The sequence below is a fragment of the Cervus elaphus genome, chromosome 11 (assembly GCF_910594005.1).
Source record: "Cervus elaphus chromosome 11, mCerEla1.1, whole genome shotgun sequence".
Lineage (NCBI taxonomy): Eukaryota > Metazoa > Chordata > Mammalia > Artiodactyla > Cervidae > Cervus > Cervus elaphus.
Window position 1 is genome coordinate 33,412,918 of NC_057825.1, and position 15,456 is coordinate 33,428,373.

At 51.8% G+C, this 15,456-nt stretch overlaps 3 protein-coding genes across 5 annotated transcripts; 1 reads left to right on the forward strand and 2 right to left on the reverse strand.

The window, feature by feature from the left end:
• The first annotated feature begins 330 nt into the window (after positions 1-330).
• Positions 331-7,053, forward strand: ABHD1 (abhydrolase domain containing 1). The gene is made up of 9 exons (XM_043917409.1): positions 331-501; positions 4,374-4,534; positions 5,147-5,326; positions 5,552-5,597; positions 5,757-5,869; positions 6,001-6,174; positions 6,346-6,394; positions 6,493-6,658; positions 6,790-7,053. The coding sequence occupies exons 1-9, from the start codon at positions 388-390 to the stop codon at positions 6,999-7,001; spliced, it is 1,215 nt and encodes a 404-aa protein (XP_043773344.1). The 5' UTR covers positions 331-387; the 3' UTR covers positions 7,002-7,053.
• PREB (prolactin regulatory element binding) lies at positions 7,014-11,471 on the reverse strand. Of its 3 annotated transcripts, XM_043917406.1 has the most exons (9): positions 11,051-11,471; positions 9,779-9,971; positions 9,371-9,591; positions 9,101-9,181; positions 8,876-9,000; positions 8,497-8,670; positions 8,290-8,362; positions 7,940-8,099; positions 7,014-7,763 (listed from the first exon to the last, which is right to left on the reverse strand). In XM_043917406.1, exons 1-9 carry the CDS (start codon positions 11,183-11,185, stop codon positions 7,669-7,671), a joined length of 1,257 nt encoding a protein of 418 aa, XP_043773341.1. In that variant the 5' UTR covers positions 11,186-11,471; the 3' UTR covers positions 7,014-7,668. The 3 variants fall into 3 exon arrangements, with proteins under 3 accessions (XP_043773341.1, XP_043773342.1, XP_043773343.1); XM_043917407.1 differs by lacking the exon at positions 9,101-9,181; XM_043917408.1 differs by lacking the exon at positions 7,940-8,099 and having other exon boundaries at positions 7,710-7,763.
• A 1,048-nt stretch (positions 11,472-12,519) lies between these two features.
• Positions 12,520-13,857, reverse strand: PRR30 (proline rich 30). Its single transcript, XM_043917410.1, has one exon. It carries the CDS (start codon positions 13,855-13,857, stop codon positions 12,658-12,660), a length of 1,200 nt encoding a protein of 399 aa, XP_043773345.1. The 3' UTR covers positions 12,520-12,657.
• Positions 13,858-15,456: the final 1,599 nt, after the last annotated feature.

Sequence of the window (15,456 nt, forward strand, 5' to 3'; positions counted from 1 at the left end):
CTCACTAAGATGGCGACTGCAGGCGAGGTCGCTAGTCCTCACAAGAGGCTGCACGGCCGGTGACCGTGAAGCGGAAGGAAGAGGCACACAGGCGCGAGACCAGGGCCGCAAGCAGTAAAGCCACTCGCAGGTCAGTCGGGTCAGTTCTACGCAGAGTGGCCGGCGCAGCCCGCCCACCTACTCGACGTCCTACCACCGCCCCTCGCCACGCCCGCCGCCTGTGGGCGGGGCCCACATCCCCGAACCGCCAGGCAGTGGAGGCCGAACTTGCACAGGCCGTCCAATGGCGTGTAACGGGCGGGGCCCAGCGCGCACCTGCGGGCCCATTAATCGAAGTTCAAGCTCCGGATCCAGTCAAGAACTTGGGAATCGAAACAGCAACACAGGATGCTGAGCTCCTCTCAAAGCCCCCAGGATGACACCTGGACAGAGTCCTTCTCTCTGCTTTTGGGACTTGGCGCTGCCCTCTACTTGGGCTACTACTGGACATGGGTGCCCCAGGTGGGTGCGGGTCCAGAGCTCTCGCCGGCGGGTTTAGGTTACTGGAGTTCAGGGGCCACTTCCAGTCGGGGCTCGAGCCCTTTGTGGGAGCTGGCTTGGTTGGCTGTCCAGGTCCAGGTGAAATTTTGACGCCACAACCCCACCACTACTCCTGCCCTGCGCTCCAGCCAGGCTCAGCTTTGCTATTAACACCGAAGAGAGTTGATTCTTTGTCTGCCTAGATTCTCTGCATTCTCCGCGTACTCCCTACGTCCGCTGGGCCTCTCAGGCGTCGGAAGGATGCTGTTGCTTATTATGTGGACCAACGCTTGCGGAAAGGCGGGGTGGAAGGTATCCTGAGGTGACAGAGATACACACACTGTGGTTTTCTTTTTAGGCAGTCTAGCTGACTTCCTCGTTAGTTGCACTGAATGAAGAAACCAGTCTATGGGGTGGTAACTCTCAACATCACCCCCTCAGTAGTAGGACCTTGCTTCTCTTAAGGACTGGCAGAGGTTCTTGCCTATCTCAGCAATACCCTAACTGTCCTTGCTCATTGAGCCCTGTTTTAAGTTCTATGCTCTCCTTGTATAGTGCCATGGAAAAATCTGAAGAGGGTGATTTTAATGAACTTGGAGAGTTTATTCTCACTGAAATTTGCATATCTCCCCAATCAAAATCTTTTAATTTTCATTAAACTCAAAGTAGCTGAGTCTAACAAGAAACCTATTGATTGAAGCCATTTAAAAAGATCTATAGGGAAATTTAATGTTACCTAAATGTTCCTATATTTACAGAGCTTTAATCCTATGTATTGTTTATAAAATACTTCTGCCTTAATAAAAGCAATTTTAAAAATTCAAACTTTACAATACCCTATAAACCTTACCTTACATGTCTGATTTGAAAAGTCAGTTATTTCAGAAGAGTTGTCCTTAACTAAACACTTTAGTTTGCTTGCAACCAGCCACAGAGAAATCAGAGACCTCTGCCACTATGTACTACAAGCCCTTCTGTGAGTTCCAAATCCTGGTTAAAATCCAGGGCAAGTGTCATTCTGGAGGCCCTGAGGACATGCTGTTCGGATTATCCAGCCTGGCAATGGATTGGTATTGATTCACCAACAGTGATTAATGGCATTTTATTCATTAATTCTCAGGGATAAGTCAGGAAACACTTTACTAGAGTTAAAATGAAACTCACATACATCAAACGTGTGATTTTATTAGCACTTTGTTCTACACCTCTGAGGTGATTGACCAAATATTTAATAGATTGATAACTCAAAATCTTGGCAACTATGAAATAATATAGTAAAATAAGTAAGAACACAAGCTCTTGAGTCAGACAGACTTGGGTTTCAATTCCCAACTCTACCACTAACTAGCTTTGGCATATTTTGTGCCCTTTGACACATATTCATACACATTTCCATGGGAGGATCATACATAAGGTTTATAGGGTATTGTGACATGTGGATTTTCAAAGATATCTCAAACAGCTGTTGTGAAGGTTACAGGATATAATCATGTACTGTGCTTAGCACAGTATCTGGCACGTAAGGAGCACTCAACAAATCTTACTAGTATTAGAGATAATATATATTTTTTACATTTTTAAATTGAAGTATAGTTGACTTACTTTGTTGTCTTAGTTTCTGCTGTACAGAAAAGTGATTCAGTTACACAGTATATATATATATATATATATATATATACATTCTTTTTTAAAATATTCTTTTCCATTATGGTTTATCATAGGACATTGAATATAGTTCTCTGTGCTATCCAGTAGGATCTTGTGTATCCATTCTATATATAAAAGCTTATATTTGCTAACCCAACCTCCCACTCAGGTCCCTCCCCCTTGGTGACCACAAATCTGTTCTTTATGTCCATGAGTCTGTTTCTGTTTTGAAGATAGGTTTGTTTGTGTCATATTTTAGATTTCACATATAAGTGATATCACATGGTATTTGTCTCTTTCTGACGTACTTCACTCAGTATGATAATCTGTAGTTGCATCCTTGTTGCTGCAAATGGCATTATTTCATGGGTTTTTATGGCTTAGTAGTATTCCGTTGTATATAGGTACCATATCTTTTTTATCCATCTGTCAATGGACATTTAGTTTGTTTCTATATCTTGTCTATTATGAATAGTGCTGCTATGAACATATGAACATAGAATGTATCTTTTTGAATTAGAATTTTGTGTGGCTGTATGCCCAGGAGTGGAATTGCTGGGTCATATGGTAATCCTAGATTTAGTTTTCTGTGGAACCTCCATACTGTTTTCCACAGTGGCTGTACCAACTTACATTCCCACCAACAGTGTAGGAGGGTTCCCTTTTTTCCACATCCTTGTCAGCATTTATTATTTATACAGCATTTAATGATGGTCATTTTGATTGGTAGTAGTTCACTATACCTCACCGTAGTTTTGATTTGCATTTCTCTATTAGACATGCTTAGCATCTTTTCATGTGCTTATTAGCCATTTGCATTTCTTCTTTGGAGACATGTCTATTTAGGTCTTCTGCCCATTTTTTGATTGGGTTGTCTATTTTTGTTGTTGCTGAGTTGTATGAACTGTTTTTATATCTTGGAAATTAAGCTCTTGTTGGTTGCATTCTTTGCCAAATATTTTTTCTCATTCTATAGGTTGATTTTTCACTTTGTTTATGGTTTCCTTTGCTGTGCAAAAGGATGTAAGCTTGATCAAGTCCTATTTGATTATTTTTATTTCTATTGCCTTGGGTGACTGACCTGAGAAAATATTGGTATGATTTATGCCAGAGAATGTTTTGCCTAATATTATTAATTCCACTTTGCCTTTTGCTTGCTGTGTGACTCTGGGCAAACAACTTAACCTTTGTCATAGTTTCTTCATTTATAGTAAGGTTGGGTTTAGCCTAGTGCTAGCAAATAGCATATAGTGAATCACAGATGTTATTATTCCAGGGCTTAAGAACCAAGGTATGAGTCACAACAGTCATATTACCAACCTGGCCTCTTGAGTTCATCACTTCCTTAGCCCCTTTTGACTATAGGAAGAGATAGGAGACTGGTCCTCAAGTCCCCTCAGGCCTGCAACAGAAATGCCATTTCTGTTTTTTGATTCTGAGACCTTTTGTCTTTGTACAGCATACTCCCTGTTTACAAGCCTTCTATGTGACAAGGCCCTCTCATTTACTTGATGTATATCCAGAAGAACCAAGCACAGAGGGGTTGAAAGTTAGGGCTAAGCGCCCACTGACCTCATCTGCCCCCTCATCCTTTCCCTGTTACCTTCCCCTTGGCTGGCAGGAAGGAAGAGAAAATCTCTTTACACTGGGACTATTCCTCCATTAGAGTAGTCAACAGCAGGGGCTGCTAAGTAAGAAAACGAGGTCTTGTGGGAAAAAGAAGCCCTTCAGCTGCAAGCACGCACAGTAAGGGATGGGAACATATGACAATGGGGTGCTAAAATTAGGAGGAGCCAGTGTGGCCAGAGATGGTTTTGAGATGAGAGTGTGGATAATTCAACTGCAAGGCAGAAATCACAGGTTGAATGGTACTGCATTTCTTCAGTCTCTGCTCAGGACCCCAACATTTCCTGCAGGAGATCAGCTGGGCAACTTATATGACCTGCTATCTCCAAAATGGGTTTGGGGCATGGATAGGCTGAGTGTGGAAGTTGGTTCAGGGTCAGTTCTGGAGAGGTGACACTCTAGGTCTGGATTTCCCGGGGCTCTAGTGGGACTCCAGATTGAGGTATGCTAGATTTCTCACCCCCAGATGAGGCAGTGCCCTCCAGGCTGGCCTCTGGGAAGAGGTCTCTCTGGTGTTGGGCACCTCACTGGCTTGGTGCAAATATCAGGAGAGTGAGGCCGGTGGTGTTGTATGGTTACAGAGGCCACAGCTGGTGACTGGGTCCCGATTTCTGGCCTTCCTGGAGCAACACTGTCCAGTCACTCTGGAGACTTTCTATCCTACGCTCTGGTGTTTTGAGGGGCGGCTACAAACCATCTTCAGAGTCTTACTGCAGTCCCGGCCAGTAGTCCCTTACTCGAGGTAAGAGGAACAGATGGGGGTGAACAGGAAGCTGCAAGTATAAGGAAATCTTTATAGGGAATAAAATTATTTGGCTGCCTCAGGTCTTAATTGCGGCACCTGGGATCTTTTGGTGCGGCACACGAACTCTGCAGTTGTGCCAGGCAAGCTCAGGTTGTGGCTTGCAGGCTGAGTATGTGGGCTTCAGTAGTTGTGATATGAAGGCTTAGTTGCTTCATGATATGTGGGATCTTAGTTCCCTGACCAGGGATCGAATCCATGTCCTCTGCACTGGAAGGTGGATTCTTAACCACTGGACCACCAACGAAGTTCCTCATCTACCTCTTTTAAAATGGAGGTAACCTTCACTCCATCTACCTCAGTGTGCTGAGGGTAACCAGGGTAGCTATATGGAAGGGCTTATGTACAACCTTGAGGTAATTTAATATTCAATCTTTTATGTCCCCATTATACCTTGTTATGACCTTCAGGTTTTGCACAATGCGAGCCCTCAAATGATGAGCAATTGTGGGAGTTGCTTGGGGAGGGAGAGGAAGGTGTAAAATCTTTTGAAGTACATGGAGTTCTTAATCCTAATAGTATCTTTGTGTGCCCTTTTCTCCAAAACCACAGTGAAGTTCTCGAAACCCCAGATGGAGGCCAGCTCCTCCTAGACTGGGCCAGCCAGTCTAACAGTCAGTACCCTGACCCTAGCACCCAGCCCACTGTATTACTGCTTCCTGGCATCACAGGCAGTAGTCAGGAGACATATATCTTGCACCTAGTTGATCAAGCTTTGAAGGATGGCTACAGGTAAGGATGGGAACAGCCCAGAGGAATTGGGTGATGTCTGATAACTTGTAATTGTGTGTCTGTGGTGGGGTGGGATGGGGGTGGTGTCAATTCAGACCCTGCTAGCTCTGGGGAGAAGGTGCCATATGAAGGGCACCTTATGACTGAGGTCTTTCTGAAAGCTACCAAGAGGGGAGAAGAGCCTGTAGGGAGGGTCTGGCTAACATGTACCTGTGTGTGCCACAGGGCTGTTGTATTTAATAACCGGGGCTGCCGTGGGGAAGAACTGCTGGTGAGTACCCTCCTTCCTCTAGTGGTCCTTCACTCCACTCCTTTTGGATATCCTGGGTCCTGCACCTCTACCTACCTATCTTCCATTTCTTGAGTCCTTTCATTTTCCTGCCTTCTGGCCAAGGCCCCCCTCTCTACCCAATGATCTGGTTTGCCTCAGACCCATAGGGCCTTCTGTGCCAGCAACACTGAAGATCTGGCGACTGTCATCAACCACATAAAGAGTCGCTACCCCCAAGCCCCACTGCTGGCTGTGGGCATCTCTCTTGGAGGGTAAAGACTGCCTCACTTAACCCAAAGGCCCAGTCTTCCTTCTCCCCTTCCCTCCTCCACATCCTCTCCCCCTCTCCAGTCCTGAGTCCCCAATGCAAACCCTTCTTTCACGGCCCGGTCCAACCCTGCAGGATATTAGTGCTGAATCACCTGGCTCGAACGGGACGGGCAGCAGGCCTGGTGGCAGCACTGACTCTGTCTGCGTGCTGGGATTCCTTTGAGACCACCCGCTCCCTGGAGACCCCCATGAACTCACTGCTCTTCAATCACCGCCTCACTGCTGGGCTCTGTCAAGTCATAAGCCGGTAGGGTCCTGACGAGCAGCAAAGGGCAGAGAACAGGGTAGGATGGCACACATGCCAGGTCCTCCCAGTGCTCGGGTCAGCTCTGCATGTGTACTTTTCTCCCTCGAGATAAGACCGAGGGTGGCTCCAGGTTGGGTCCAGGTGCAGAGCCAAACCTCTATTCTTTTGCAGAAACAGAAAGGTGATGGAAAACGTGGTGAATGTTGACTTCGTCCTACAGGTGTAGTCTTCCAGCTATCCCCTCTGCCCCGTATTGTTCTTCCCACATCTTATTCCCTTGTCCTCATCCTAGCCTATCCCGCCTTCCACCACCTGCAGGCCCGCACCATCCGCCAATTTGATGAGCGCTACACAGCTGTGGTCTTTGGCTATCAAGACTGTGCTGCCTACTACCGAGCAGCCAGTCCAAGAACCAAGGTCAATGCCATCCAGATCCCTGTGCTCTGTCTCAACGCAGCTGACGACCCTTTCTCCCCCGTCGATGGTGAGCACCGGGGATCCAGATGCTTTAGGCCCCATGGGAAATGGGCCGTGTGTGAGGTGCAAGTGGAGAGCGCCTGGACTCCCAGCAGAGGCCAGGGCTCCTAACCTCCTCTCCAACTCCCCTCGCCCCAGCCCTTCCCCTACAGGCTGCCCAACACTCTCTCCACGTTGCACTGCTAGTCACAGCCCGGGGCGGCCACATCGGCTTCCTGGAAGGACTGCTTCCCTGGCAGCACTGCTATATGAGCCGCCTCCTGCATCAGTACGCCAAAGCCATCTTCCAGCACCCAGCAGAGTTGCCAGGCCCCAGGTCACCCACCCCTTCAGAGGCAGGCAAGAGCTGACAAGAGTCTTAGTTCAGTCTTCCCTTGTTTATTAAATATCAACTTTTCCTGCCAAATGGGCTGAAGTTCCTTTTCCCTTTCCTCAAGGTTAGGGCAGACTCTCCAGGAACTTACTGCATATGGCCTGGTGGGCTTGGAGCTACCCAGTGGAACCCAAAGATTACTGCCTGGATCTTCATTCTGCTCCTTCCTTCCCTAATAGCAAGTCCCAGGCCAGTGCAGGCCCCCAGCAAATTCCAGGGGCTCATGTGAAGAGCAACTGGACACAAGGCTGTGGGGTACGAGGAGAAAATGATTGTTTCTGCAGGAAGGACAGCACAGCAGAGCCTCCAAGTTCTTGGGCATCTTCACATATTTCTGGAGAAAAAGTTCAAGCTCAACTCTGGAGCCCCTGGTAGACAGAGGGAAGGAGGCAAGTGGTATAGCCTGGCCCTCAGACACCACTGTCCTGGGCAGATCCACAGATGATGAACGCAAGGTTCCCAGGACTCAGGGTTGCACAGGGCCAGAACCAGGCTTTAACTGGGAAGGGCAGGCACTGCCCATCAGTCTCACCCATGGCAACCTCAGCTGTGGACCCAGGTGGAGTGAGCAGTGGGGTCCAGGCCTCCGTTCTGGTCTAGAAGGTGGCAGTGTCCAGGCCCCTGGTTCCCTGGGAGCAGGGAGGCTAAAGAAAACCTGGAAAGGCACTCTGGAGCAGCAGGATGGTCATAACAATAAGCCCAACACACAGCAGCAGCAGCAGCCACACAGGAGCACTTCCTGCAGGAGGGAGAAGGGAAGAATTCAGAAGGCAAAGGGGTGGTGTTGCAGCCCAGAGAACAGAACCATTCAAGGAGGGGACAGATGACTATAGATAAGCATCCTATTCTCCAGAGGGCAAGTTTCTGCTCCAGCTAAAGGGGGAGTGGTACCCCTACCCCACCTCAAGGACTCACGTCGTGAGGGCAGTAGGTGCAGCTGGCAACGACTGTCCACAGCCACAGAGAACAGGGCAGTTTCGTGGGACCCAAGGAGCTCTGGACCACGACCTTTCTCAGGCAGAAAGGCCACATCTGTCACCACAATGCCATGGGCCTCCTTCACATAGTATAGACGCTGGGGACAAGAGGAAAGCTAGTGAGGGAAAGCCCAGTTGGGAAGATTCCTTCTGGAAAACACACCCTCTACCCCAAGACTTTCCCTCTACAGGCTGGGCCCGACACCTCTGTGCACACTCAGTGAAGAAGGAGGCCTAGAATCTCTACCCCAGAGAGCCCTCATGGCTGTGCCCAGGTCCATCCATTACCTGGAGCGAGAAAGCTATGTAGATGGCAACAGAGCCAGTGACTGTGCCCAGGCCCAGAAAAGTGCCCGATTCACTGCAACAAACAAAAAAACACTCACTGTCCTGGAGTCCTGTGCAGCAGCAAGAGCCCCCAGGGACATGGGCAGCACGTCTCCCCAAGCTGCCCCGGGCACCCTCACACCCAGCCAAGCCACCGCTGTCTCACACCTGACACTAAGGCAGGAGATGACTTCATGGCCACAGGGCCTGGTCCGAAGGGGCAGGAACGTGGAGCCATCCCAGGCTGTGAGGTAGCAGGGAGGGGGCTGGCGCAGACGCTTGTGGGGAATCTGCACTGTGAAGAGTCGCAGACCGGCAGGCTGGTCTGGAACCTGCCCAAACCTGGGGGCCAGGTGAGAGGCTGTTCAGCTCCCGGGGCCTGCCCAGCCCTCCTCAGAGGTCTGTGCCCTCCTGCACCCTGGTCAGGTCTGGGGTAACACCCGACAAGGCTCCGATCCCCTCCCCACCAGCTTCCCCCCGGCCTTTTCCCACTCCCCCACCACATCTAGGCTGCGCCTCTTTAAGCCACCCTCTGGGGTCTTCACACCTGCAGGCCTGGTAGCGATAAGGCGTGTTAGAAAATGTGGGTCCGTTCTCTTGCCAGTGCAGCTGTGTCACCAGCTGATCCTTCTGCCACACGGAGGCCTTAAGGTCCCAGCCCACAGTTACCAACTATTCAGGGATCAAGATTCCAAGGATGGACAGTTAGGGGGATCCACTTACTGGACAAGCAGCATAATCACCTACTTTCTCCACCCTCTCACCTCCTCACCTTGCCATCAGGCCCCAGAGCTAGGTCTTCAATCTCCCCTTCATGGGCTTTGAACTCCAGAACCTTCTCTAAGGTGGGTACCTGCAGCCAAACCACCACCACAGTCAGCCTAGGTACCCGGCAAGAGTGCAAATGATACCCACTCCTCTTCTCTACTAATGGTCACTCGGTGCAGGCTTTACTCACAAGTTTCCCAGGACCCAGGTTCAGTTTCTCACAATTCTGGCCTTGCTGTTACTGACACTCATCCTCCACCTCCCCAAACCACACCTTCCAGACACGAACGCAGCCATCTGTCCCTCCGGTGGCAAGCAAGGTATTATCATGGTTGAAGCACACAACTTTCTGCAGTGGATCACGGCTGAAGTCTGTCTGCACTTCCTGCAAATTCTCTACGCTGAATTCCACCCCCTCCTGGTGGGTTTCAGCGCCAGACTTCTTCTCTGCTGGGGCTGCCCCTTTCCTTTGTCGAGGCCCCTGCTCCTTGGAACCTGCAATACAAACAGCCTACCAGGTTCCAGGCTTCTAGAGTAAGTCCTACTGGCCCTTTCCAGTGGCCAACATCAGCTTCTCTCTTGCTACCATAATCCCACCTCCAGTCCCACTTCTTCAGAGACCAAGATGAGCAAGAGTTCACTCATTTAACCCTTTGCCCAAAGCTAGCAGGGAGGCTCTCACCTGCCTTCTCTGCCTTGTTTTTGCCCTTCTGCTGATGGATCTGGAAGCGCAGGAGCTGACAGTGGGCATCCTGCCCTGCAGCAAGGATGTTACCAGCCAGTGCCAGGTTCATGGTGGCCCGTGTCTCTGTGTCATGAGAGTGTAGTAAAGAGGCGCTAAGGCGTCCATTAATCTGCTCCAGTTGCAGAAAGTGCTGTGGGAGAGGGAACCAGGACAAGCAAGGTTCAGAGAGCACCTCAAGGGCAAACTTACATCCTGTAGTCTGAAGCCCCACCCCTCTGCTACCCGCATTTTCTAGTTTAAAGACTTTTTCCAAACTGTTTTCTTTTTTGAGCCTCACTCATGTGTACTGGTGGAGAAGGCAATGGCACCCACTCCAGTACTCTTGCCTGGAAAATCCCATGGATGGAGGAGTCTGGTAGGCTGCAGTCCATGGGGTCGCTAAGAGTCAGACGCGACAGAGCGACTTCACTTTCACTTTTCACTTTCATGCATTGGAGAAGGAAATGGCAACCCACTCCAGTGTTCTTGCCTGGAGAATCCTAGGGACGGGCGAGCCTGGTGGGCTGCCGTCTATGGGGTCGCACAGAGTCGGACACGACTGAAGCGACTTAGCAGCAGCATGTGTACTGGTCTTCGCTGGTGGCTCAGACGGTAAAGAATCTACTGCAATGCAGGAGACCCAGGTTCAATCCCTGGGTTGGGAAGCTCCCCTGGAGAAGAGAATGGCTACCCACTCCAGTATTCTTGCCTGAAGAATTCCATGCAAAGAGAAGCCTGTCGGTCTACAGTCCATGGGGTAGCAGAGTCGGACACGACTGAGAGACTATCACTTTCACCTTTTTCCCACTTTCTTGCGTACAGCAAGCAAGGCTGGGATTATCACGTCTAGTTTGCAGAACAACATGATAACTCTCAAAACAGTGAAGAATCCTAGCTTACATTTCACTCTCGCCGCTACCAGTGGGCAGACAGACAAGTCTTATGTAGTCTCCCCAAGAAAGCCAGGTTACGACCCCTGGAGTTGATTCCTGAGATCAAATTGAAGCGTTCCTGCCTAGGCAGCGCTGTGTGCAGTTTTCATTTTACCTTAGGAGCCTCTCAATTCACCAGTGAATGGTTTAAGACAAATTCGTGCCGGGACGCCCGGCACGCCGCGGTTCCCACCCGGGAGGGGCAGGGTCCGAAGCGGGGGTACGGCCCGCTCCCAGACCTCCGGGAATCGCCCTCAGCCCGCTGTGCGACCCGGCCCCAGCGGGCCTGTATACTCACCACCCCATTCTTTATGCCGGTCTTGGCGGCACCTCCTCCGCCCGCAGCGATGAGCAGCCCCGCGCTGGGGTCGACCCGAAGCGCGTACAACGGGAACGGGGCCCGGTACAGCTCTGGCGTCCGGCGCCGACCCATCCCGCTCGCCGCGCGCTTCACTGTCGGCGCCGAGGTCCCCGGGACATGCCGCGCCCGGCCTTCGACTGCTGTCCCGGCCGCTGTGGACCTTGGTCGGGTTGCTGCCGGGAGGACTGCAGACCTTTCTCACACCCGCGGAGCTGCCGAAACTCTAATCACACTGTAAGTATCCCTAACACTGCCCGGGGCAGTCTAACCCGGTCTCGCAGACCCGCAGCGCGCAGGCGCACCTAGCCCGCTCTCCTCGCGCAGGCGCAGAGCCGCCGATACGCGTCAGCACTAGCCGGCCTCGGGCTGGCGGAACCCGGGTGCGTGAATTCCGTTCTTCGCTTTCAGATGACTGCAAACTACGCCATCTTTTTGCGGGGCGGTGGAGGCGGGCGGCCGCTTCACGGAAATGTCTGGCTCAGGGCGGGGGCAGGCTAAAAGATTAAGGGAGGTTAATAAACCTTTAATAAATCCTCGGATCAGGGCTGTCCACACTTCAAGAGTGACATGCAGACTCGTCAAGCGTAGCCCTTATGTTTACCGCCCTGCCCCGAGACAAAGTGATTTATCCAAGGTCACACTCCTGGCTCTTTTGCCTCTTAAACGGAGGCAGCGTGAACTTGAAAGGAAACTTGGCTTCAAATCCCGATGCCACCGCTTCCTAGTATGAGGAAGCAACTATTTACAGTAGCAGAGGAAGTTTGCAGAGGTGGGAGCTGGCCATTCTCAACGTTCCACACCCGCTCCAGGGTTCGTGGGCAGATAGGCAACTTGGCCCCCAGGCAGTTGAAGGTCTCTGCTTAGCACCCCATCCTCCTGAGAGGGCCCTTGAGTTTTTGATCTCCATCCAATGTGGGGATTCCCTGTTTCTCTGCAGTGAACCCTAGGCCTGCCCTTCCCTTGAAGGGAACACCTGCTGCTCCCTGGCGACGTCAGCATGCGTCTTTGTTAATCTGAGGTGCAACCAGAGGAAGGGACCCAGTGGCTTCATCTCTGGGGATGCCATTAACTGTCCTACCAAATTGAGTTAAATGTATGAAGGGCCTGGCGGAGCCTTCTGCATCTCTCAGTTGCTCAGGTCTTGTGGGTCCCTTGACCTCTTCAGATATAGTGCGTGCACTCTCCTTGACCATTCTGTTAACTTTGACTCTCCTGCACCCCTTTGGGTTCTGGTCACCCTGAAGGTACAGCCACCCACAGTATCTGCTCAGAAAGAGGCAAACACAAGTTTTGCAGGGTCAGGCTTTCTTTTTTTTTTAATTAGATACACAGAAGGCTGGGTGGGGCCTCAGATGCCCTTGGTCCTCTTCAGCCAGGAGAAAGCAGACTCCACAAGGGGCTCCCCGGGTTCAGGACTGGAGAACACACCTGACCTCCAGCCAGCCAGCCCTTCAGAGTGTCTCGGGGGCTCCCTGAGGTCTGGGGCCGGGCAGGGTTGGTGGGGTTCAGAGGAGGTGCTCCAGGGGGCCTCCGTGGCTCTGGAACTAGAGTGGTGACTTTTGGGGAATGGGCCCTGGAGAGGCAGGTCTCTTTGGGGCAGAGGAAGGCCTGGGCTTCAAGTGGACCATAGCCTGTTTTGGTGCCTGAGTTAGAGACTCTGAATGGCGCGTGGAGTTTAGTGACTGGCGGCCTGCAGACCTGAGGCTCCCGTTCTGGGAGAGGGTGCCTGGGCCTAGATCTGCCTGGGCCAGAGCTGCTGGGGCTTGAGCTGCCTGGGCCTGACACCCACTGGCCTGAGCAGCCTTGTCCTGAGGCCCTGCTTCCTCTGGCTTTCTTTTTGGCAGCAGATGTAGGGCCTTGGCCTGGCCCTGAGGCAGGCGGAGGCCAAAGCCAATGCCCATGCGGAGCGGTCCGGATTCCTTGCCCTGGGTACAGGGCAGCAGCTGGGGGAAAGCAAGCAGTCTGGGTCCAGTCCTGTACCTGGGGATGGGGCAAGAGGGGGTGCGGAGCCGGAGACACACCAGGCATACAGGGTACTCCACGACCGGGGCCTTGTCGGTTTGGCCTAGCCACAGGCGCTGCAAAAGCAGTAGCTGCAAGTCGTGGGCGATACGGCGGTGCCCCAGACGGAGCACCAGGGCCTGGGCCAGGGCTCCTGGGTCCTTGAACTCTGCAGGGTCCTTCCCGCTTGCCACGCATACCCCCTCCTCCCCAGGGGACCTGGTTTTCCTGTACTGATGCGAGTGCCATGCCTGGCCGTTAGAGTGGACCCCACGAGAAGGTGGGCTGGGGCTCGGGGACGTGAGAGTGGAGGTAGGTAGATCTTCGAGATGGAAAGGCGACTGGCAAGGTGAGCCGGGGAAAGAGGAGTTCTGTGGCTGAGAGAGTGAGGAGGAGTGCGTGAGGGTAGCAGAGGGGAATAGCCGGCGGGAAGGCGAGGAAGAACAGGGAGGGGAGAGAGAGAGGCAATTCTGATGAAAGAAAGTGGGGGAATTTGAAAGAGAAGAAGAGCAGGGATGTAGGACAAAGTCAGAATTTGAGTCAGAAGAGTAGAGATGGGAGCCCGCAGAGTGGGACCGTGGGGGAGGAGAGCAAGATGGCTGGGTGGAGCGGAGTGATTGTTGGCGAGACTGAGGTTGTAGGTTATAGAAAAGGGAGTCTGCAGTTTGTGAGGGGCCCTGAGGGGGCCGCCCAGGGGACGCTGTGTTCCGTAGCAGCACCTGGGCCTTGTTTGGAGGCAACATTGCCTTGAATCCGGAAAGGATTGGGGCGCCAAGACCAGAGATCAGAGACCTGGCAGATGCAAGACCAGTATCTCTGAAGCCTGAAGTGGCTGAGAAATCAAAACCTTCTGTGCACAGAATGTGGCTCCAGCCTGGTGTTGGTGTGGCTCTAGGTGGCAATCGAAGGAGCCACCCAGCCCTGGAGTACCAGGTTCTCTGAGTGTTCGGGCAGGAGCTTGGCTCTAAATGTGGTCTCTCACTTGTTTGCAGCCGGCCATTGATGAGGGGTGGAGGGCATGGAGGATCTGAACTGCCTCTTGGGAGCTGAGGGGCAGCAACAGTTAACTGGGTGGGCCGCGGGGGAAGACACAGCCCATAGGATCTGTAGAGAAAGAAACAGGGTCCATGACACAGGGAGACTGGGTCCGTTTCTGGCTCTGGCTTATGTACTATGTACAGGCTGGTTTGCCACGATCCTAAATCCATATCACCTCTGGGGTCAGAAGAGCTGGCAAAAAGCTCCAGAGAAGGTGAGACAGAGGAGGAGAGGCGAGGCAAGGGAGGGTAGGGTGGAGAGGCTGGAGTTAGAGGAGGGGAATTGGGAGATGGAGACTGAGATGGAACTAGGAATTGAGGGTATTGTGGTCCTGGGAACTCTTACCAATAAAGATTCCTCTGGGCCGTTTCTCAAGGCACTTCAGTGATGAGGGGACCTTGGAGAGAGGGAAATACAGTCAACAAATGGTGGATATGCCCCTCTCTGCCCCCAGCGTCTGTCACCCTAAACTCACTCTGACTCAGATTTTGGTCTGAGTGTTGCCGTCAGTCCTTCAGCCAGGAGGAGGTCTTCTATTACAGGTTTTTGTTCTCTTAAATCCAAATCGCAGACTCTGCGAGCATCCTGGTTTTGTGGCACTCTGGTGGCCCCAATCCCTGTCTTCCCTAACGCTGATGTCCTCTGACTCAGCCTGGCCCCAACCCAGATGGCTTTTCACACTCAATAGCTGCAGTAGCAGTGGGGCCAGCTGGTGAAAGCCTCTGGGAGACGGAGACTGTGTCTAAGGGGCGGCCTTGCCGCCCCCCTTGGGAGCTGGGAACCCCATTTCCTGGAGCAGTTCTCCCTGGCACCTAGTGCCTATGTCACAAAGGCTGGGTGCTGACATCATAGGCTCTCCTTATCAAGGCTCTAGGACCTTCTCTCAGAGATCATTTGAAGGCTGGCTCTTGACAAAACTGAAGCAAGCACCATTCTTTGGGGCATTCAGTCTCTCCTTCTGGGCCTAGCCCCCACCTCTGCTCTGCGCCCTTGTACTTTACAGCTCCCAACACCTCCTCCAGCCAGGGTTCTCCCCAACTGTATAGCCTCTCTGGGCTGGGTGCTCCCTTCAACTTCCTGTTTTCCTTTGCTTTCTGAGCGTGGTTCATGGTCCACACCTTTCCCTCCTTGGATTTGCTTATATGTTTGCTTTTTTTTTTTTTTATGTTTGCTTTAAAAAAAATCCTTTGTGTTTTATAATTTTTAGCTTTATCGCAGTATAATTCATAAATAAAATTATAATACATTTTAAGTGTATATAGTGATATTTGATACACCGTGAAAGAAATTCTCCCAACTGTTAA